The 24,409-nt window shown below is 44.4% G+C and overlaps 1 protein-coding gene across 4 annotated transcripts in view; it reads left to right on the forward strand.

Annotated features, from left to right (window-relative positions):
- Positions 1–24,409, forward strand: part of LOC117560669 (glutamate receptor-interacting protein 2-like) — a 522,557-nt gene that overhangs the window by 179,212 nt on the left and 318,936 nt on the right. For 2 of the 4 annotated variants that reach the window (XM_034237602.1, XM_034237603.1), the window contains exon 1: positions 16,591–17,085. The exons of the other annotated variants lie outside the window; for them this stretch is intronic. In XM_034237602.1, coding sequence (XP_034093493.1) covers positions 16,935–17,085 — 151 coding nt within the window. In that variant the 5' untranslated portion in view covers positions 16,591–16,934. Of the gene's footprint in view, positions 1–16,590; positions 17,086–24,409 lie in introns of those variants that run through there. 4 annotated transcript variants of the gene reach the window in all.

A 24,409-nucleotide genomic window follows, 5' to 3' on the forward strand; every position in this document is an offset into this window, starting at 1 on the left:
GATTACTGGTCTGGGGGAAGCTCACGAGTGTGTGTACATGTGTGTGTGTTTGTGTAATTTTGCGTTTGTGCGTATTGTGTTTGTTTAACCACTCATGAGAAACACCGGCTGTTGTTATGCCTGCTGGAGGGGCTATTGCTCTAAACTGAAAAAAGGGCCACCCCCCCCGAAAAAAAATATAAGACCAAAACGATAATTACATTAACTAATTTGAACAGTAATTCACATCATCATCATCTCATAACAAAATAACTAAGGCAACTACTTGCATTCGGTGACTTGATTTTTCAAATGACAACCAGGGACATTTTTTGTTTCACAATTTAAATCTATTCTAGTAGACCTCAACAATGGAAATATGATCAGTAGAAATGGCCATGCCATGGGACCTTTAACTTCCAGTGAGTTGTTTTCATGCAGTGACTGATTACTGGCGTATGGCATTCATGACACTTATTTTTATTCATTAGACTTAATCCCTCCGTTTGCATTGCTGGACAAAATGACTCACATTAATAGGAGTTTACGGAGCAGATGAAAAGACACAGAAAGACAGAAGCACAATAACGAGTATATGTAGGTGTTTTTTTGTAAATAACCGACGGTGTCAAGAGGAAGTAAAGTCCCTGCCATGAGAAAACTAAAAATCAAATTTTCCAAAATCCGACACTAGTGGTGGTCTTAACGCACCGGCACCAATACAGTAGCCTATAATAAATATTATATATATATATATATAATACGTAACATGTGTAATCACACACTTAGCGATATAGAACATAAATAATAAAAACGTAGGCCTACCTGGTTTAAAACACTTTTGTGGTCATACTGTGGAATGAGTTCACACTGAAACGAGTTCTTCATTCAAAATTTCGCGGGCAATTACATGTAAGAAGAAGGAGAAGAAGAAGTAAAATAAGTAGTAGAAGAAGAATGAAGGTGTGTTTCCCGCAGCGAGACACTACAATACTAATTGTGGGCTTATCATGTTGATTCGACCACAAAAAAAAAAAAAAAAAAATCTCGCTCTCTCCAGAGGGGCAGGTCAGCCAACAGGGGAAAACGGGCCGTTGCCCGGGCAACATTAGCCCGTACCTGTGCACGTCCCTGGCCTACTGTGGTGTCAAGTTACTCCGTTCTCCGCTTGTAATTATGCCGTTACAAGTTTCAAAGTTGTATTTATCAGGGAGGCGTGTGGCGCAGTGGATAGAGCCTTGGTCTGGGCGTCAGATGGTCACAGGTTCAAACCCCACTACAGTCAGCATGTAGTTGTGTCCCTGGGCAAGACACTTCACCCCAAATTGCTCCTGTGGGAATTGCCCACAGTATTGAGTATGTAAGTTGCTTTGGATAAAAGCGTATAACATGTAATATCATCTGAATTTGCCGAAACAAGTTTAATATTCTGAAAGCCAAGACTTTGTTTAATTAAAATCAGATGAAAACAAATTGTAACGGACCTTGCCATGTTATCTATGATTACTATACGCCTTACATTCATAATTTCAGCCGGAGGGAGGGGAAGCGGCTCTGCGGAACAGCAGAGTGGCGAGTGCGCGGCTCGCTGCTGTGAGGAGGGGATAGTCTGAGCTCTATTACTCGTGTCGTTTCCTGGTTACTGCGTTGGGTCTGCGAGACAGTGCGAAACTCAGCCTGAACTCAGCCTGAGCACCATGGACACGGGAAGGGGGGGTGCTGAGGGGGCTGCAGCACCCCCATCTGTGAGGCTCCACTAGCACCCGCACCCCCAAACGCGGCGCACCTACAGTGTAAGCGTGCCACAGTTTCACCGCTGCGTGGCTCCACTAGCAACCCCCCCAGCGCGTCACAGTTTCGCCGCTGTGTGTGTGTGTGTGTGTGTAGCTCCACATGGGTCCATTTGGGTATGGTCACGTCACTGTACCCAGCAAGAAAAAATAAATAGAGTTTTACTCGCTACATGGTGTACTTTGAGGGTTTGTGACTTTGCAGACCGTTTACATGCATAAAAAGCTACATAACACAAGGGGACGGGTAATATCCGGAAAAGCTTGACATGGGACCTTTAAAAGTGTTGCCTGATTTGTTATCAATCAGCACTTAAAAAAGTTTGTGTCACGATCTGTCTGTGTTGTCTTTGTGAGATCCTTCTGTCAGGGCTGAGCGAAGCAGGCAGGACCCAAACGCAGATTTAACAGTAAATACCTTTTATTTAAAGGCCACAAGAAAAATACAGAGCTCTTCCCTGTGAACACAGTCAAAAACAAACAAGGATCTCACAAAGACTAACAGAAAACGCAGAACCTAAATGCACACAGGACTAATGAAAACAAACAAGACACAGGTGAGGAGGGAGGAGAAAACACAGGGGCACAAGGTGAACATAATCAGGTAATCAGGTAGGAGGGAACACACAGACAGGAAACGATAGTTACGGCTGTAACTACGGTTCTATGAATCCTGGATGACCGTCAGAGGCGGTGCTTTAGCACTGGATATGTCCATCGCGCGCATGCGCAGCTCGAGTACCAATAACAACAAAGTCACCTGTGACTCACGTGACACCGGCTATATCAGCCGGTGTCGTCAGAGGATCTGTTCCCAGAATCTTCTCGCGAGCACACAAGAATTCTGAGTGACAGGATACTCTGGCGGTCATCCGGGACTCATAGAACCGTAGTTACAGCCGTAACTATCGTTCTATTTCGTCCCTACTGACCGCCAGAGGCGGTGCTTTAGCACTGGATGACCTATACCAACCATGTCATGAAGAATCCAAGCACCTACTCACCTAGATGGAAGCAGCGGAGCTTGGCAACAGGACCACACCCAGAGGGTGAGGAGTGGCGACATTGACCCGGTAGAACCTGGAGAATGTGCCAGAAGACGCCCATGACGCCACGGCACAGATGGTCTCCAGGGGCACCCCTCTTAGGGCAGCCCACGATGTTGAGATGCTTCTTGTAGAGTGGCATCTGACCCCTGATGGCGGGGGGCGGCCACTGGCCCCATAGGCATATGTGATGGTATCAACCACCCAGTGGGACAGCCGCTGTTTGGAGAGAGCACGACCCTTCCTAGTGCCGCCATGGCAAACGAAGAGCTGCTCTGACTGCTGTATACATCAATATACACCCTTAGGGCACCCACAGGGCACAGCAACTCAGGCGTGCCGCTCTCCTGTGGAATGTTAAAGTGTGCCAGCTGGATAGGCCGATTGGAGTGGGCTAGTGGAAGCACCTTGGGCAGGAACGCCACATTCGGCCAGAGGGCAACACCCGAGCCATCGGAGTTCCACCTCAGGCATGTACTGCTTACGGAGAGGGCATGAAGCTCTCCGACACGCTTCCCTGAGGTTATGGCAAGCAGAAATGCCGCCTTCAGGGACAGCCACTTAAGCCCGACCTGGGCCAGGGGCTCGAAGGGAGGAGATGATAGGGCATCCAGCACTAGGGGCAGGTCCCAAGCCGGGGCCCTTTGGGTGCTAGCCATAGAGCCCCTCTTAGAAAGAGGGACACCCCACTGTGGCGCCATCGACTCCGACATGTCGGGCAGAGATAGCAGCCATATACACCTTCAAAGTGGAGTGAGAACGTGAGTGAGACTGCAGGAACTCTAAAATGGTGGCCACGGAGTAATGTCCCGGATTCTCAGCCTTACTCAAACACCAGTGGGAGAAGAGCTTCCATTTGCACTCATACTGTGCTCGAGTGGATGGAGGTCTGGCATTCAGGATAGTTTCCCTGACAGATGCCGTGAAAGCGCTCAACAGTGGGTTGGGCCCTGCAGAGGCCAAACCCAGAGCTGAAGGCGGTGAGGGTCGGGATGCCAAATATGACCCTTGAGCTGTGACAGAAGGTCCTTCCTGTCGGGGAGATGCCATGGTGGGCTGCAGCAGAGGGACCTGGTGCCCCCCTGGTGGTTGATTTGGGCAACGGCGGACATGTTGTCCGAACGAACGAGCACATGCCTGCCCGCCAGTTGGGGTAAAAAGTGCATGCAATACAAGTTTTGAACACCGCCCGAAACTCCAGCACATTGATATGGCGTGCACCTTCCTGGGCAGACCACTGACCCTGAACAGTCCTGCCCTGCCACACCGCACCCCACCCCGAGAGACACACATCCACAGTGACAGTCTCCCGGCGGGATGGGATGGCGCCCATGGGCACACCCATCAGAAGATAGGCCCTGTCCCTCCAGCGGGACAGAGAGTGGAGGCACCGCTGAGACACCCTGACTCTCTTGTGCCTGTGCCGCTTGGCGTCCAAGTGAAAGTTGTTCAGCCACATCTGCATGGGGTGCAGTGACAGCAGGCCCAAGGGCACAATGGCTGAGGCAGCTGTCAGTCTGCCTAAGAGCCGGAGGAACTGGATGTAAGGCACCCTCTTGCCCAGTCTGAAGATGCCCCAGGTCGCCTGGAAGCCAGGTGACCTGGGGCACTAAAGTCATTGGCCGGTTGAGTGGGCCGCTGGAACCTCTGCAGACCACCCCTGTAAGCCGGTGGCTGAGTGTGGCTGCTAGAGCGGCCCCTGGGCCTGCTGGGAGTGGGCACGGGTCTGCGAAGACCCGAGAGCTGCTGCCTGGTCTGCCTAGCTTGGGCTGCACGCTCCAGCGCCTCCAGGGCAGCTGACCCAAACAGCTCCCCTGGCTCGACTGGCACGCTACGGAGGACTCTCCTACATGTCTCCATTAGTGGTGACTGGGCCAGCCAAACCTGGCGACGAGTCTGTACCAGAAAGGACATAACTCGTCCCAATTCCCTAGTCATTAGGGCAAAGGCCTGCAGTGATGCATTACTGAGGCCCAGCAAAGAAGGCTCGGCCGGAGCCTGCAGCAGAGAGGTGGAGACGGCCAGCATTAGATGGGAGAGGGAGTTCCCGATACAACCCATGCGTGCCGCTGCGTCGTAGGCCCTACAGAGCAGCCCATCTGTGACCCTGCACTGAGGCCGAGGGCACCTGACCTCAGGCCTTAGAGCCTCGTCAGGAGCCAGAATCAGGGAGGCGATGGCAGGCTCAATGGGTGGCATGCCACCCAGCCCCACCCTCGCCGGGTCCTGCATGGCAGCCAAGGTCCAGGCATCAGAGCCAGCGTGGCAGAGAGCCCTGGTATCCCTCCAGCATGCCTGGAGCTCCCTCAGGTACTCCTCTGAAGGAGGAACGGTGAGGGGGACAGGGGCTGGGCTACGCCTGAAGAAGGCACTAGCCTGAACTAAGTCGGCCTGCGGAACCGGAATCTGCAAGTGTGCCAGGGCCGTACGAATAATGGCCGCCATGGAGTCGTCCTCCACGCCCTGCAGAGACCCCTAGACCCAGCTAGCTGATCCACTTTAGAGGACAGCCTGTTTCTAGTCCTCCTATTGGGGGGTGCACCCATGGCCATCGCTCCATCAAGTCGCCGGGGACGACCGAACTGATCTGGAGGAGGATGTGACAAAGAGAGATGTCCGTTGGCTTCCACCAGACGTTCCACCTCAGTGATTCTAGCCACTCTGAGTGCCCGGGGCATGCAGCTACAGTTCATGCAGGCACCTACCGTGAGAGCCTCCCTTAGATGCTCGAGGCCGAGGCAAGAGGGGCAGCGGTCATGGCCGTCCTCGGGCTCAAGAGAAGCCATACAGGCGCTACATGAATGAGCCATTCTGTAGGTAGCCAGATGCAGCGTAGCCGGGAGCGGGTGCGGGAACACAGCCTTCACCAGCTACCTGCTTAACGGAAAGAGTAGAGCCGTGCTGCTACTCGCCAAACAGAAAGAGGGATGTAATTACACCCACGTTACCGGCAGAGGGAGCGGGAGCGAGAGCACTGCCTTCACCTAGCTGGATTAATAAATAAGGCAGTTTAGCGTTTACCAGGAGCGGGGGCGAGAACACTGCCTTCACTGGTTGAGCTAGAGACGAGTGCCAGATGCAGCGTAACCGGGAGCGGGTGCGGAAACACAGCCTTCACCAGCTACCTGCTTAACGGAAAAACCAGGCAGTTTAGCGTCTACCAGGAGCGGGGGCGAGAACACTGCCTTCACTGGTTAAATTATGACGAATGCCAGATGCAGCGCAACTGGGAGCGGGTGCGGGAACACAGCCTTCACCAGCTACCTGCTTAACGGAAAAACCAGGCAGTTTAGCGTCTACCAGGAGCGGGGGCGAGAACACTGCCTTCACTGGTTAAATTAAGACGAATGCCAGATGCAGCGCAACTGGGAGCGGGTACGGGAACACAGCCTTCACCAGCTACCTGCTTAACGGAAAGACCAGGCAGTTCAGCGTCTACCAGGAGCGGGGTCGAAAACACTGCCTTCACTGGTTGAAATAGAGACGAATGCCAGATACAGCGTAACCGGGAGCGGGTGCGGGTGCGGGTGCGGGAACACAGCCTTCACCAGCTACCTGCTTAACGGAATAAACAAGGCAGTTTAGCGTCTACCAGGAGCGGGGGCGAGAACACTGCCTTCACTGGTTAAATTAAAGACGAATGCCAGATGCAGCGTAACCGGGAGCGGGTGCGGGAACACAGCCTTCACTGGTTAAATTAAAGATGAATGCCAGATGCAGCGTAACCGGGAGCGGGTGCGGGAACACCTGCTGAACGGGAAGAGTAGAGCGGTGCTGCTACTCGCCGAACAGAAAAAGGGATGTAGCTACACCCACGTTACCGGCAGAGGGAGCGGGAGCGAGAGCACTGCCTTCACCTAGCTGGGTAAAATCAAGAAGCTTTAACACAAAGCTAAGACCAGAAACTGGCTTCTAAAGAAAAAACAGCATGGGAAACTCCGGTGCTTAACCCGCTACTGCTAACTAGCCAAACAAGAAACACAGCTCAATGCTAATGAAGTTTGGCACAACGCCACGGTCAGAACAAGTACAAAAGCACAGCAAGGGCAACTCCTGGGAGAGGGAACGGAAACACCTCCGTCACCAAAAAAGTTCAAGCCCAAAAAGCAAACAGACAGTAATCAGGACAACTAGGCTGGGAGAGGGAGCGGAAACACTGCCATCACCAACCAAGCCAACACTAACCTGTCCGAACGAAGTCTCTGCGGAGCCAGCCACAGCTCTTGGAGGACAGGTAAGCCCGCGGCCCCGACTGGATGAGTCGCGAAGCTGCACGAAGCCAGCTGTTTGCAGAGAATCCTTGACAAATGTTCCAACCGAACGAATGCTGTAGGCTACAAAAATGTAGCCACGGTACTCTCGCGCAGTGAGAAGATGAAAGGAACAGATCCTCTGACGACACCGGCTGATATAGCCGGTGTCACGTGGGTCACAGGTGACTTTGTTGTTATTGGTACTCGAGCTGTGCATGTGCGCGATGGACATATCCAGTGCTAAAGCACCGCCTCTGGCGGTCAGTAGGGACGAAATAGAACCAAAGGCAGATCTAGACAGATCGCGACAGTTTGGCTATTTGAAGTGAATGTAGTTGAATGATTCCTGTTATTCTTAGTTGTGTCTTCAGACAATTACTGGAACTCCCTTTGAATAAAAGCATCAGTTGAATTGAATGTGATGCAATGACATAGAATGGAAGTTAGGTTTATAGCAAGGTTTCAGGGGTAATTGCAGTTAATGTGAGATTTTTAGGTTTGCCTCAATTCCAATGTGGTTGTAATTGACTTTGTACTGTGGAAGTGTTAATAATCCACAGTAGAAGACATACAACACAACTCTGTCACTCTGCCACAGACGATGTGTATAACACTCCATTCATTCCTATTTGTCTCAGAAGTCTAACCAAAGGGTTTGATAGTTTCACATTTGATTTGGTAGATCCCTATCATGTAATTCCAGTTCCAGGGCTTTGAATGCACCCATAGATGTTTTACATTCAGGTGAGTTTATGTTAAAGGAGACCTATCATGCAAAATGCACTTTTGTATGTCTTTTATACATAAATATGTGTCCCCGGTGTGTCAGGGAACTCACGCAGCGTCAGAAAATAAAACGTTCTCTTTTTTCCTCCGTTACCCAAATCGCTAAAAACTGGGCTACAACGGAACTGATCCAGATTTGCGTCCGATATGACGTAATATCGGAAATGTAGGCTGGCTTTACACCCACGGCCCTATCAGAAACGTTGCTATCAGAAACAATGCTCGACTGTTTTGGACGTAATATGGTCGGTGCATGTTTTCATTAGCATCGCTAACACTCAGAGCTAACCTGTCAATAATATCAATCAATCAATCAATGTTTATTTATATAGCCCAATATCACAAATGTTACATTTGTCTCAGTGGACTTCACAGTTTGCACAGAATATCAGATAGATCATGTGTGTGAAGAAGCAGGAAATAAAAAGGAACTCACCTTGTGGTATAACCGGCAAGAGAGAAAGCCTTTGAGCTCCATACTGTTTCAGACATAATCATTGATAATCCATGATATGGCGTTTCATCACCGCAGAATCTGTCGGTAGAATCTCCCTCATGAGCTCAGCCCCCTCCTTTTTTTTAATATATATATATTTTTTTAAAGCTTTATACCCCAAAGCAGCACTTTTGAAACAGGAAGTGAAATAGAGGGATATGAGGCATGGCTAGAATGGGTGATCTGTTTGGTATTTTGAGCAAAACACTTCATAGACATGTTTTTTATATTTTTTTATATATCTGAGACCTATGCTATTGCCTAAAAATAGCATGATAGGTCCACTTTAACGTTTTTTCTCAACATAAAATCCTATTTTTGAATCTACAGTAAAAACACCCAATGGACAAGCTTAGAAACTGACAACTACAGCCAAGTTTTACCCAACTCAAAATATGAAAATATAGAATAAGAACATTAACGGTAGCTGGTAGCTGGGTTGTTTCATGAAAAGCCCCAAGGATTCAGTTTCTATAAACATAAATGTTAAACAGACTTAACTATGTCATTAAGGGATGTTGTTTCCAACATTTCATATTTCCCACACACACACACACACACACACACACACACACACACACACACACACACACACACACACACACACACACACACACACACACACACACACACACACACACACACACACACACACACACACACACACACACACACGCTGGATGTCTCTAATACATATGTAAAGACACACACACACAAACAGGCCAAAGGCCTTTGCCCATCTAACCATTATTTTTATGGGTGAACCTCCCATTGATTGATGTCAGACATCTCATTTAGTTTTTCTACACCTCACACTGTCCAAAAACAAACACCCCGTCAAAAGAAAAGCCCTATAGATGTAATGCTACTTGAACTTATACTACTATGTACATCTGATATGTAACTCTTTCAGCTGCACAAACTATTCAACTATTAACTTATTCAGCTATTTCAGGACAATGAGGCTATACATGTTGTTTATACCTTTTTTAAACCTTTTCTTTTAAATATTAAGCTACTCTTCCAGTTTAACATTTCACTTTCAAGTTTTCAACAAAGTCATTGCAATGCATTTCAGCTGTAACATTTTGATTCAAATCATTTAACTTTTCTGCATTTCTCCGCTAAGTTCAGCAACACACTTACTTGGTTTTTGTAGCTAAAAGCAGCTACCATTCACATTTACAAAAGTGAGGAACACAGGTGCACATTAAACAACAAAAGCTAAGACCAAACCAAAAGATCAATCAAAGGATCAGCAAAAAAAAGTGAATACTTGAAGGCTGCTGACTTTGAACAAACTTCTGTCCAAGCCTTCTCAACGCTACATCCCATATTTACGACAATAATATTATTTTTAAAACACAGGAGATGTCTTTGTGTGTTTTGATTTAGTTCAATTCCTGGTGTCTGCAAACAGGATGTGAAGCAACACAAACAGCATCCACTAACATATGGGTTTTTGAGGAATTCAGCTGATGTCAATGGGGCACCTTGTGATTAACTTTAAATCTGAACATCTCATATTTCTGATTGCATATTCACTTTTGCATATAGCCTTTGGAGTAAGCACCCAGGGAACCAGGCTTTTCAAAACATCTGTGTGCCATATTGGCAAACCACAAGACAGAAGCTCATGACCCATTTCCTGGTTACACATTGCTCTACATTCACTTCAACTTTTCTATTTCTTGCTTCGGATGGTGGGTTGACTGATTGGTTGATTTCACATCGCAAAAAGTAATGTATCCAGATTCAAAAACTTGTGGGATAACACATATACTGAAGCGACTACAACTTCTACCTAATATGGCAAGCAGTTCTGACTGACATCCAATACATTTGGAATACAAATATAAACTAGGACATGGTAAAGATCGGAGTTTTCATGCTTGGAAGGATAAGCAGAATCAATTTTGAATATAGTTCAGATAAAGTTTATAAAGTAGATATTGTTAATCCTTAGAACCGTTGACAGGAATAATAAGATATTCAAGTTATCCATCAAAAAGTGAAAAGGGGTTTCAAATAACAGTTGAGCTAATATAAGTTCCAACTCTATTGGTAACATGTATTAGCTTGTTAGCACTAGATCGCTTCCTCAAGAGTTAATTATTTCTGCAATTTACATACACCATTGTAATAACCTTTTGTATTGGGGGGGGGGGGGGGGGTGAGTCATTCTGAGAGTTTTTGATTTAGCTTTTTTGACCTCTTTAATTGTTTTGGCATTGCACATTGCCAAACCTGCTCAATAGTTGCTCATTGGAAGGTTAGAAAGCCACTATAATGCCAGATGAATTATACATCAAAACCGCATGAGATCCTGAGCTAATCATATTGTATTCCAATATGATAATGGGTAAGGTTAGTTCATTTGAATGATATATTCCAAAAAAAGCTAGTCGGTAGTGTAACTCTAGGCTAAATGTGTTAAAACGAATTTAAGTGTTACATTCTGTTTTCCTAAATCCTCTAAAAGAACCCATTATATAAGGACTAACACAAAGCCTGCTCTTCTCACAGGGCCTTATTGTATCTTAAGTATTGTCCCTTCCCTCCCTTGTCCATCAATCACTCCCACTCTTTCGTTAGCTTTTGTTTTATGCCTCGGTCTCTGCCATCTTGTCAAGCAATGATCTAAGTCTAAGCAGTAGGATTGTCCCCGAAGTAGTACATTATAATGTAGTGCAAACTGCAGTGAACTGATGAAGTGACAGGCTTCCTAATTGCCAGACACCTTGGAGTGTGTGTGACGTTTCCTGAGGCGAATTTAGATGTGAAACAAGAAAGGAACATCTGAGTTAACTAATGTCAAACAACTTTCAGTGACTGTCTTGGCATCTGCTTTGTGAATGTGACTTTTGACGCGGAGGACATTCAAAACAAGAAGAACATGCTGACAAAATGTACCGTACCGGATTAAAGAGTTTAAATCGGATTAGGCTTTGTGCTATCTCGGCATAGAGATTTGTTCAGATTATGAGGCATCTGCTTCTGGTATTTTGGGTGCTATTCAAAACCAGTTTAAGTGAGAGGAATATTATCTGTTAGCGCCGCAAAAGAAACCTAACATTTCCACCATTGTATTTGAATGGAGACATGACATCTTAGCGGTGCATATCTCGATACCCGAGACAAATTTAATACGTTCGAGAATATTTTTCTGCGGGAACCAATGTTTTAAGACAATGGTTTGATTTCAAATAAACTAAACTAACAGATATGTATACTGTTACCCTAAAGGTCTTCTCATATCATTGTATCTTCAATCTGCCCACATTTTGATCAGATCCCCAAAAATGCTCATAGGCTGATTGGAACCTGATCAAATGTACAAATTAAAACAGCATGTACCAACGTTTTGAGCAATGGCGCTATTCAAACCACAATACATAATTTTTTGATAATGCTAGAGTGTTGTATCTCGTCAAATGTGTTAGTTATGTTTATGTATTTTGTCTGTCGGGCTCTGGGACACAAGGCATCTGAGGCAGGTCTCGAGGTCCTGATTTAGGCGTTCTGTCTGGCCATTGGACTGGGGGTGGTAGCCGGAAGACAGGCTGATGGTGGCGCCTAGGAGCCGGCAGAATTCCCTCCAGAAGACGGAGATGAACTGGGGACCTCGGTCGGACACCACATCACTGGGGAAGCCATGAATCCTGAATACGTGGGTTAGCATGACCTCTGCCATTTCCTTGGCAGAGTGAACCATCTTGGTGAATCGGTCTACTACCGTCAGGACGGCAGTGTTACAAACCGCAGACTGGGCTCTGGTTTCAGACAGAGGGTGAAAAGAGGTGCTGCAGCACAGGCAGTATGAGAAAAGTAAAGATATTTTTAAATATTAAAGCATGCAAACATGTGGTAGAGGCACAACATACAAATATTATCTGAAAAGGTGGATAAGATGTCCTTTTAAATTAAAATGAGTCAAAGTCACAAAGCTACTACCATTTTTTTTAAAGTTCCAAATAAAACCAACTAAAGCTGATATCAACCACATGCTCTGCAGCTCTGGACCACTGTGTCAGTGTTGAAGATTGGAATCCTGCCAGGTCCGCTTAAATGGTTCTCTCAGGTAGATCCGCTGCCCTCCACTGCCATAACTGCCTCTAACGTACTCTTGGTTTGGACCATTAACTCACATATCCCACTCTATATTGCAAATGCACTCATCTACTGCAGTATATGTCAGTAGGCACCTTGGGAAAGAAAACAAAACCCCCCAAAAAAACATACTTCTGAATTTAGCACTTACTGTAGATGTCAACAGTTTAAAGGAGCTCATGGGTTTTAAAGCATTAGATTAGAACATTTGTTTCATACCAATTATATGTTTGAATCGATAGTGACAACTTCCTGCAGAGCTACAGCAGGAGATGATAAGTGCATGCTGTAAAGAGCATTTGTAGTGTTGATGAGTAAAGTCTGCACTGCATCACTGAAAAAAACCAGACGATTAGTCATAGACCGAAATGCATGCACACCTGTATAGGTCCTTTTTCGTTTCAAAAGAGGGATGGTGTGAATAAGAAATGAGCTGGTATGGGAAAGTTAAAGTGAGTAGAAGGAGAGGTATAGGACAAGTTATACCTGTGAACTGCAGAGCAAACACTTTCGGTCTCTCATGGGTTGCATACCCAAACACACACACACACACACACACACACACACACACACACACACACACACACACACACACACACACACACACACACACACACACACACACACACACACACACACACACACACACACACACACACACACACTGTGAGCGTGAACAAAGGATGCAGGATGAGAGAACCAGGCCGTGTTCCAGACATTTCAGAGGCTTTTTCTCTCAGTTTGACTGAAAAACTTCTACCAGAATGAGCAGGGTGAGATTGAGAAAAAAATGTGCAAGAGGGAAATATAGATGGGGATGTCATTGAGTGGTAATGACAGACACCTCGTGTAAGAATAAGTATGGAAAAACCTGAAGTTAACCAGTTGAGCCCTGAGCCTGTTTTTCAGGCCTCAGGCTGGAAAATGACATTCCCAGAACAAATGATCATATCTTCACTTCTAAAAGGGGTACATTAATAATCTTTTTTCTCAAAGTAATGATAAACCTGTGAGTTGGATGTAGAAAAGTCAGAATCAATATAGATGTTTTTTATTTTAAAGTAAATTCAGATTGAACATAGTAAAAAATAATTAAATTATAGTGTCCGTCCAAAAAAAATTCAGGCCAAACAACCTGGGGGGGGTGGTGGGGTTAGAAACTCCCTCTGGAGTGACCAGTGAACATTGGGATGTTAGCCTTTGCAGACCATTTACATGCACAGAACATCTATATAGGCCTACAGGGCTGCACATAACTGGTGCGCAGGTGCGCATGTGCACCTCCGCCAAAAAAAGAGCACCGGGTCATTTAAAAAAAGGCGCATTTGCGTACCAAAATTGAGAGAGGGAGAGGAGAGAGAGAAGAGACAGAAGAGAGAAGGGAGAAGAGAGGAGAGAGAGAAAGACATTTGCGAGTTGCATATGAACTGGCGTTATAGATGTTCGCCTAGGGCGCCAGATCTGTGGAGGCGCTGCGCTGGCAGCTCTGGGAGGGAAAAAAACATTTTTGACCGTTGGGGCTCATCCTAATTTTCGGCCTTGATGTAACAACATTCATAATTAAGTAAATGTAACACCCTTTTCACCCCGGTTACACGTTTCATTTGCCCTGTACGATGGGCGCTGTAAGTGATGAAAATGGGGGATGTTGGCTTGTCTGGCGCCCGCAGCTCACAGCCAAAGTGCGAGTGAGCGTGGGAGAGAGGGAGGGTGCACCGGTTCCGGCGCTGTTGTTATTAGCATCTGGTGCTAGCTGCTCTAACGGAAGAAGAAGATGTTTCTACAATGATGTGGAGGGAGAGTCCTCTCCAGTCAGACTGAGGCTGATAACTACAGCTCAGTGAGGTAAAGGACTCTTGAGTGTTTAGATAGTTCACTTTAGTCTAAGTTATCTCAGTGGGTCTCAAACGTTTTGATCACAATTTATGTAAACACATATTTCCAAGGCACTCCTTTATAATTATTGGGATAAAACAGGTTTTAAATCATTCCAATGTATACTATAGGACAGTAAACCAGACATATCGTTTAAAACTGGAGAGATTAAAAAAAAAAAAGCATAAATAAATAAATGTTAAGGTAAAATAAGATATGAATGAACAACACAAATAAAATAAGTTACATTAATTTGTTATTGGCTATGGTAGGTTATTGGTTATGTTCACATACTTATTCGATTACATCCACTTGTCTAAGATGACAACAGAGACTTTCGACCCAAAACCCAGCTGTTGACTTGTGGATGCAAGCAGCTAATCACAGACTTAACCAGAGAGAAAGAAGTAGGCCTACATCATCAGCTACCATGTCTGACAGAGAGGACTAGACAGTGAGGAGAACAGTCAGGAGGGCAGTGATGACAGTTTGTAGGATAACTGGTCGTGCTAATGTTGTCTTGTGTTCACCTCTGCATGTGTGTTCTGTGTTCACCTCTGCATTTGTGTTCAGTGCCGTGTGTCTGGCAAATAAAGTCAAGACCCCTCAAAAGTTACGGTTTATTTCATTTTAAGGATAAGCACCAAGCAACATCTCCAAGTGCTCCTTTGAGAACCAGGGCAAAAAAGTTATGTGCACCCCTGCATATATAACATACATACTGCAGGAATGCCACAGGAATAAAATGGTTATTTAACCTGTTAACCCCTGAGCCTGTTTTTCAGGCCTCAGGCTCGAAAATGACATTCCCAGAACAAATTACTATATCTTCACTTCTAAAAGGGGTACATTAATAATCTTTTTTCTCAAAGCAATGATAAACCTGTGAGTTGGATGTAGAAATGTCAGAATCAATATAGAATTGTTTTATTTTAAAGTAAATTCAGATTGAACACAGTAAAAAAATGTAAATTATAGTGTGTCAAACTATAACATATAAAAAGTACCCTGTATCAAGATTGATGCAAAACAAGTGAAATTTGACCTTTTTAGAGAGATTTAGAAGAAAAAAACACTTCTGGGGTCATTTGGGTGCGTTTTCCATATCTCTGGCCCCCCTTGGTCGATTAAAGCTACGTCGTGTGATGTCTGGGTTTGCTTCCCCTGATTGCACAGTGATGATACTAATACCTCTAGAATCTGTGGAATCTCAGCTTTAATCTGATATCTTGTTTGTGCAGATCCGATAAGTAATAAAGTATTTATACCGTGAGTTTTGTTCTAAGTGCGTCAGCATTTTTTCGCTCAGGGCTCATTTAGACACTTATTGTGAGACTTTTGTTTTATTTCGGTAAAAATTGTTCGTATCGTCATTTAGCTGAGTTTCTTTTCGTTAAGTGAGTTTGACACATTAATAGTTTGTTAAATGTTAAGAAGCCCTGAGACACAGTTTCGTGAAAAAAATACCCGCATCCGGGCTTAACAGGTTCTAGATGTGTGTGGTCTTGCCTGCTTAAATCGGTAATGTGCATGCATGTGTGTGTGTGTGTGAGTGTGTGTCTCCATAGTAGATGATGAGCTTATTATGGAAAGACACGAATCAGAGATCAAAGAACAGATGAGAACATGCTGAGGGAAGGTGAGAAGAAATTAGAAAAAGATAGACAAAGAGAACAAGGATGTTGAAAGATAAACAAAGAGGGTAAGTTAGGATGAAGGAAGGATAGGAAGGACGCTTAGGGTCGAGGGACCAAGTGGAGTAGGATTGATAAGAGGGGATGAATATATGGAAGAGGTAGGACAAACAAGAAACAATAGAAAAAAGGAGGGAGGAAGACATGGACAAACTGTGTGTGTGTGTGTGTGTGTGTGTGTGTGTGTGTGTGTGTGTGTGTGTGTGTGTGTGTGTGTGTGTGTGTGTGTGTGTGTGTGTGTGTGTGTGTGTGTGTGTGTGTGTGTGTGTGTGTGTGTGTGTGTGTGTGTGTGTGTGTGTGTGGCAGTAAGATAATGGAGCATAGTGCAAGAGACCCCAAAATATAGCACCATGCTGAGTGTTCTTAAATAAAAGGAAGTTGCATCGTATATTTCTTCGCTCTGTTTCTCTGGAAGCACCAGCTGAGAGTTTTGAAGGATTGATGTGGGAGGTGACGAGGTGACGAGGTGGGGGTGCAGAGGGGGAGGGAGAAGTAAATGTCCTCTCCCTTCCTCCCTCTCCTTTCCCTCAGTGTCTCACTTCTCTCGTCGCTTCGCTCAGCGGAATTCTGCGAGCTGAAGAGGAGAGGAAAGAAAGGCGAAAAGGAGAGTGTTTGTGGGACTAAGCAACTAAGTGCTGCGGACAAATCAGAGGTGCAGAATCTGTGAACAAGGAAGAGGGACCTTGGAAAGCTAGAAAGCCACTATTCTAGAAAGATGAGGGAAGAGGGGGAGACGAGAAACAAGTAAGTGTGGAAAGTTATAAGACAGATTTAGAAAAGAAGAGGAGGAAGTGGCCGACGAAGAAGAAGCGAAAGAGTGAGAACCAAGAGAAGAAAGGGGGAAAGGAAGAAGGAGAAACAAGTCTACCATCACTTGAACCTCTGTCCGACATCCATCATCCAGGATGGACAAAGTGGAGCGAGTGATGAAGATGGTGAAGAGGATGTCGCCCAGGAAGAAAAGGAGAGAAGGAGGGAAAAACGGGGGGCCGGGAGATCTGGAGAGCCCGGACACTTTGTGTGACGAACTCTGCCGCTTCAGCCTCTGCATCAGTGGTGAGTGTGTGTGTGTGTGTGTGTGTGTGTGTGTGTGTGTGTGTGTGTGTGTGTGTGTGTGTGTGTGTGTGTGTGTGTGAAGTTGGGTGTTCATGAATGATACCATGGCGTGTGTTCTTGTGAGTGTGCATGCTAAAACAGAAAATGAAGAAAAAGCAGTGTTTCTACATTACAGAACATGCAGTATATTGCTTGCATGGGTTCATAATATCAAATATGTGTGTACTGTTCCTATTTGAACAACAAGGCATATGTTTGTTGGTGTGTATTCCAGAAAGTCATGTTCTTCTCTTGCTCTCGCCCTGATTGGCAGGCTACGTTTATACAACTTCAGTATGTGAACGCTTGCGAATCATTGATGAGAGTAGTACCCATAGGGTCCAGTAGAGGGCTCCGCAAGTGCTTATAGAACTAGGGTTACAATACGTAACCCCCGTTTTGATTTGATATAACCAAAGCATTTCAAGCGGTGCTAAATGTACCAAACGCCCTACACTTCTTGTCTCTGTAAGTGTGCACGTATTTTTTGCTAACACTAGAAATGTAACCAGCTAAAAAACACATTTAGCATTGTAATAGCAAGAGCGTTTGTGAAAGTCGATTGATGTTGGCTTCAAGTTTGACCAATCTAAACACAGTGTTACCAAATATTGCCAGAGTTGGTTGACTAGACAGAAAGATAAATGAAAGCTGGTCTTAAACAAAGTGATAACTAAAATAAAAAAAAACTGCTTGTTTTAAATTAGATGCCAGGCTTGTTAAAATTGGTACAATACATACTTTGGTAGCTATGAGGCAAACATATTCTATACACAAGTAGTCTTAATCGACCACTAAGACACTGGTTTGTTTTAATCATGACCACAAACCTTCTCTCAGCATCTTTAGTCACAGCAGATCGTTAGACCTTAACCATGGATTTGGCATATAAGAAAATACTCATGTGAGTCATTTACTGGAATGATGTGTATGGTGCTGGACAGTGGTGTAGTGGGGATTTTTTTTACTGGGTGGACGCTATTTTAATTAGGTCATCCCAAACAATGCCACAAGTGCGCACGCGCGCAGTGCACTCGGCAGACAGGTCTACAGAAACAACCAGTATGCTTAGTCCTACTTTAGTTACTGTACTGCAAAAAGCAGACGGCGCTGCGCTCAACGCACACACAGACTCAAAACCATGGACACTTGCAAATGATAACACTGGCAATGATTTCATATTTATTAGGCTATTAAAAAAAAATCATGCTTCAAAAAAGTGAGGGCTCCAAATAAGTGGGGGTACGGCGATCCCCCGCGTCCAACGACCACTACACCACTGGTGCTGGAAACCAATACCAGCTTCCAAAAGGCAAACATGAGAATACACACTGGACACCAGCATATCACATATCTGACACATAGAGACAGACTACCAACAACTTTACATGAACACAACCTGCATGTCTTTGGACTTTTCAGTCTTAATTTGGTGATTTTAGTTCTTTCACCCATTGTTAATCATTTTACTGGCTAATAAAGGCCTTCTGATGCCTTATTTGAAAGTATAAAACATAAAAAGTCTACACTGCATCTCCAATAAGTTATACAATGTGACTACTTTTTATCAGCAATGACATTTTGGGAAAACAAAGACCTGATGCTTCCCATGCTATGTTAATGCTTTTCAATTGCTTTTAGTAATTTGCCCACAGTGGCTCAATTGTGACAAATATGTGCACACATTCAGTCTCATATATGTTATTCAGGAGCACTCTGGTACTGCTGAGATGTCCAAGACACTTTCTCCTGCAGGGACATAAAACTCTGGCACCCAGATTTCCTGCAGGGACACTGTCTCTTTGCCAGTCTTTGCTGCAGTGCTGTTCCAATTGCTTAATTAGCTAGTGCTAGCATTTAATTAGCTCTGAGCGGGTTAGTGTTGATGCTACAGTTTGTGAGCTACCTCATATTCTTCAAAGACTTTGGGAAGTGTTTCACGGAGAGTTCAATTTTTTTGCGAGGTTTATTTTTTAACTTCCTTTGATCGTGCACTTACTGCTCAGTGAGAAGAGTGAGAGTGTTAGCGTGGTAGAACACGTAGAAAAAGAGTGTATATATCAGTAAACGCATATGAGAGAGAGGGAAGTGTGCCTATTTTCCTCTCCTCCTCCCATATATCCTTTCATCAAACAATCTTTCTAATCACTCAGCAGAAACTGGAGTAGTCATACTTCAAACAGCATCAAACAAACCGTCAAAACACCAAACATTGCACTGCAGGAAAGGTCACTTTGAAAAGTTTTGAAGACTGGCGTATGGTGTTTTGGATGTCGCATCGTGGTTTAAAGGCAATGGCTCTGTTGTGTTTTTGCAACCAAGGACACGAGAGGGTGTCACAATGTCACTATTAGTTTTTTAGGTAACCAACATGTTGCAATCATCTTGCATGAAATAAAAAGAAATATGGTTGCAACCTAATAATTTATTCAGTCCTTAAAGCTATACGTTGCTTTTTCATCGTAATGTATTAAAGAAGACTTTGTTTTAATACATTGAGTAAGAAGCAGAGAAGTTATCTTGTAGACTTGTTATACAACCATAGTTAGTCACTCCCTGCTGAAAATTCAGGTTTACTCCTGCATTGGCTGCTATTTTCAGTCCCTCCTCAAAACCAACCAAACAACAACTTTATTCTCTGATATGTTAGAAATTATAGCTGCAATAAAGTTAAGGAAGTAGCTTACTTTTTCGACTTACTACTATTATTTTATCCATTTTTAAATCCAACCCAGAGTTCAAACGTACCTCCTTCCTACTTGTCAAAAATGCTTTTTACCACTGTTATTGTTTATTCTGTTGCCAGAAAACAAAATGTACAACCATTTTTACATATGCCTGAAAAATTGAAAACTGTGAATGGGAAGTCTGAGAGACATTAGTAAGCCAAAACGAATTGATAACACTGAAACTCCTTCTCTTATAAAAAAATGCACAGGTGTTTAAGTTGGCCAAGTTATCCTCTGTTGAAAAGTGAATTCCTTTTCACTCACTTCCTGGCTTAACTCAAAGGTTTTCCTCTTCCCATGGGAGGAAAGATTGCACTGCACACAAACTGTACTGCAGTTTTTCTAGAGGCAAATCTCAGACCCATAAGCATAGTTAACCCTAAGTGTTGATTCTTATTCCACACATTCACACAAAAAATACATTTTTCAGGTGAACCTTTCCTGAACTGGAAAACTGGCCCTGTTTATGTAAACTTATTTGTTGTAATTTCAGAGAACACATTTGGTATCCGAAAGTGGGTTACTGTTTCTGAAATCATTTCATCTCTGATCGATATACTTTTAAAGAGGACATATTATGCTCATTTTCAGGGTCATATTTGTATTTAGTGCCCCTACTGGGACATGTCTCCATGCTTTAATGTTCAAAAAGCTCTTTATTTTTCTCATACTGCCTGTGCTGCAGCACCTCTTTTCACCCTCTGTCTGAAACCAGAGCCCAGACTGCTCTGATTGGTTAGCTGGCCGGCTCTGTTGTGATTAGTCAACCGCTTAGAGATGTCCCGCCCCTTAGCCTGTCACGTACAATGTGTTGGAGCTTTAGCCAATAGAAACGCATGTATTACATAGTGATGTCATTATATTCCAGAAGTAAACAAATGAGTCCGATGGAGGCGTTTCAGGCAGGGGGGAGTGTAGAGAAACTCCCTCTGGGGGTCACTTTGGGATTTTAGCCTCTGCAGAACATTTACATGCACAAAAACCTATATAACACACAACAGGAAAGAGTGGACCCCAAAAAAGCATAATAGGATACTTCTTTAATAAACAAAATATTGGCACAAGCTGTTGGACAATCTATGATGTAAAAATATCTCCCAACCTGTCCAAGTCCCATCAATCAGAGAAACATTTGACAGTAGGATTCAATGTTCCTCCTTAACTGCAGGTGGAACAGCACTCTAACAGTGCAGTAATTGACAGATGGTGATAAGAACCTGCAGTGATCTGAGAGGAGAAAGCCATGGATCAATTTGTCCATTATCTCTGAACAATGTGTGTGTGTGTGATTTGAATGTGTTAGGTGGGGAATAAAGAGGTTAATAACTGGATAACAATATGGGATTCTGGAAAGTTTTAACCTTGCCTTTGGGCCATGCATTATATATACCAATCAATAATATCCACTGACACAGGGTCGGACCCTTGTCAATTAACTACAGGGGTCCCTCAGGGCTCTGTCCTTGGTCCCCTCCACTTCTCCCTGTACACAAACTCGCTCGGATCTGTCATTAGCCCGCATGGTTTTTCATACCACTGCTACGCTGACGACACCCAATTAATTCTGTCCTTTCCCCGCTCAGAGACCCAGGTCATCGCACGCATCTCTGCTTGTCCAGCTGACATCTCTCAGTGGATGTCTGCTCACCACCTCAAGCTCAACCTTGACAAGACTGAACTGCTTTTCCTTCCGGGAAAAGATTGTCCCACTCTTGACCTAACAATCAACATCGGCACCTCTGTTGTTTCCCCGACTCAGACTGCAAGGAATCTGGGTGTGATCCTAGATAACAAACTGTCCTTCACTGCAAACATAGCTGCTACAACCCGTTGCTGCAGATACACGCTTTACAACATCAGGAGGATACGTCCCCACCTGACCCAGAAAGCAACACAGGTTCTGGTCCAGGCTCTCGTCATCTCACGCCTAGACTACTGCAACTCCCTCCTGGCTAGTCTACCTGCATGTGCCATCCGACCTCTGCAGCTCATCCAGAATGCAGCGGCTCGTCTGGTCTTCAACCTTCCAACATTTTTCCACACCACGCCGCTCCTCCGCTCCCTTCACTGGATTCCGCTAGAATCCACTTCAAGACACTGGTACTTGCGTACCATGCTGCGAATGGATCTGGCCCTTCCTACATCCAGGACATGGTTAAACTGTACACCCGCATGCACTCCGCTCTGCATCAGCCAAACGACTCGCTGCACCCACACTGCGAGGGGGACCCAAGTTCCCATCAGCAAAAACACGTGGGTTTGCTATCCTGGCTCCAAAATGGTGGAATGAGCTCCCCATTGACATCAGGACAGCAGATAGCTTGCACATCTTCCGGGGGAGACTGAAAACTCATCTCTTTTGACTCCACTTCGAGCGATAGAATTACTAACAAAGCACTTATATACTAATAAAGGACTGGCTTATCTAAAGCCAATTGAGTAGCACTTGAAATATTTTAGCTCTATGAAACCTGATGTACTTACACTGAACAAAAATATAAACGCAACACTTTTGTTTTTGCTCCCATTTTTCATGAGATGAACTCAAAGATCTAAAACATTTTCTATATACACAAAATAACCATTTCTCTCAAATATTGTTCACAAATCTGAAAAAATCTGTGATAGTGAGCACTTCTCCTTTGCCGAGATAATCCATCCCACCTCACAGGTGTGGCATATCAAGATGCTGATTAGACAGCATGATTATTGCACAGGTGTGCCTTAGGCTGGCCACAATAAAAGGCCACTCTGAAACGTGCAGTTTTATCACACAGCACAATGCCACAGATGTCGCAAGTTTTGAGGGAGTGTGCAATTGGCATGCTGACAGCAGGAATGTCCACCAGAGCTGTTGCCCGTGAATTGAATGTTCATTTATCTACCATAAGCCGTCTCCAAAGGCGTTTCAGAGACTTTGGCAGTACATCCAACCGGCCTCACAACCGCAGACCACGTGTAACCACACCAGCCCAGGACCTCCACATCCAGCATGTTCACCTCCAAGATCGTCTGAGACCAGCCACTCGGACAGCTGCTGCAACAATCGGTTTGCATAACCAAAGAATCTCTGCACAAACTGTCAGAAACCGTCTCAGGGAAGCTCATCTGCATGCTCGTCGTCCTCATCGGGGTCTCGACCTGACTCCGGTTCGTCGTCGTAACCAACTTGAGTGGGCAAATGCTCACATTCGATGGCGTCTGGCACGTTGGAGAGGTGTTCTCTTCACGGATGAATCCCGGTTTTCACTGTTCAGGGCAGATGGCAGACAGCGTGTGTGGCGTTGTGTGGGTGAGCGGTTTTCTGATGTCAATGTTGTGAATCGAGTGGCCCATGGTGGTGGTGGGGTTATGGTATGGGTAGGCGTATGTTATGGACGACGAACACAGGCCACTCGATTCACAACATTACCCTAACCCTAACCCTACCCCTCACACCAGATACTGACTGGTTTTCGGACCCCCCCCCAGACCCCCCCAATAAAGCAAAAATGCACGTTTCAGAGTGGCCTTTTATTGTTGCCAGTCTAAGGCACACCTGTGCAATAATCATGCTGTCTAATCAGCATCTTGATATGCCACACCTGTGAGGTGGGATGGATTATCTCGGCAAAGGAGAAGTGCTCACTATCACAGATTTTTTCAGATTTGTGAACAATATTTGAGAGAAATTGTTATTTTGTGTATATAGAAAATGTTTTAGATCTTTGAGTTCATCTCATGAAAAATGGGAGCAAAAACAAAAGTGTTGCGTTTATATTTGTGTTCAGTGTATATTAATCTGTTTTCTTCAAGTTTGTATCTTGTTGGTCGAACGCACTTATTGTAAGTCGCTTTAGATAAAAGCGTCAGCTAAATGCAATGTAATGACATCATGTGCTAGATACAGTATGTGGTGGATGCAGCCTGCATACAACATTCCAGTTTTCAGTTGGCGATTGCTTGAAGGTCAGGGTAAGGCACAGGTTGAAAGCAAGCTCCCTGTACTTTTGGAGAAAAATAACATTCCATATGCACAAACAGTGTGATCAAGTGCAAATTTACAATCTACAAATATTAGTTTCATGTACTGTGAACATTTCACATTGTTGGTATGCAAATTGTTTCGTTTAAATGGGTGCCAAACATATAACTTTTAATAATGGACTTAAAGCTTGCTTGAAAATGTTTTACAATCTCACATGGTTTAAATAACGAAAACAATGTCAAAAGGTACTGGAGTGTTTAACAAAACATAACAAGTATGTTCTTGGTCAATTCAAATGTTATACAATCCACCAATTTCCCCAATTGTTGATGTAAGAGGCAACATATACAGTGCTAAATCCAATACATACATAACAGACAAAAGCCAAACAATTAAATAATTCCGATACAAATGTATCTGAGGTACAGTACAACAAGTGTAATTGTGTTAACATCTCCTCATGTGATTTGTACTATTTCCGTACTACTAAAACAAAAAGTAAAAAAAATGGTGGATTGTTGGTTATTTTCTCATGACTTCTATACAATCAGACTTTTTTGCATCCATGGAGTTGTCCCTTGCTGCATGT

The sequence above is a fragment of the Gymnodraco acuticeps genome, unplaced genomic scaffold (genome assembly GCF_902827175.1).
Source record: "Gymnodraco acuticeps unplaced genomic scaffold, fGymAcu1.1, whole genome shotgun sequence".
In the NCBI taxonomy this organism is placed as follows: Eukaryota; Metazoa; Chordata; class Actinopteri; order Perciformes; family Bathydraconidae; genus Gymnodraco; species Gymnodraco acuticeps.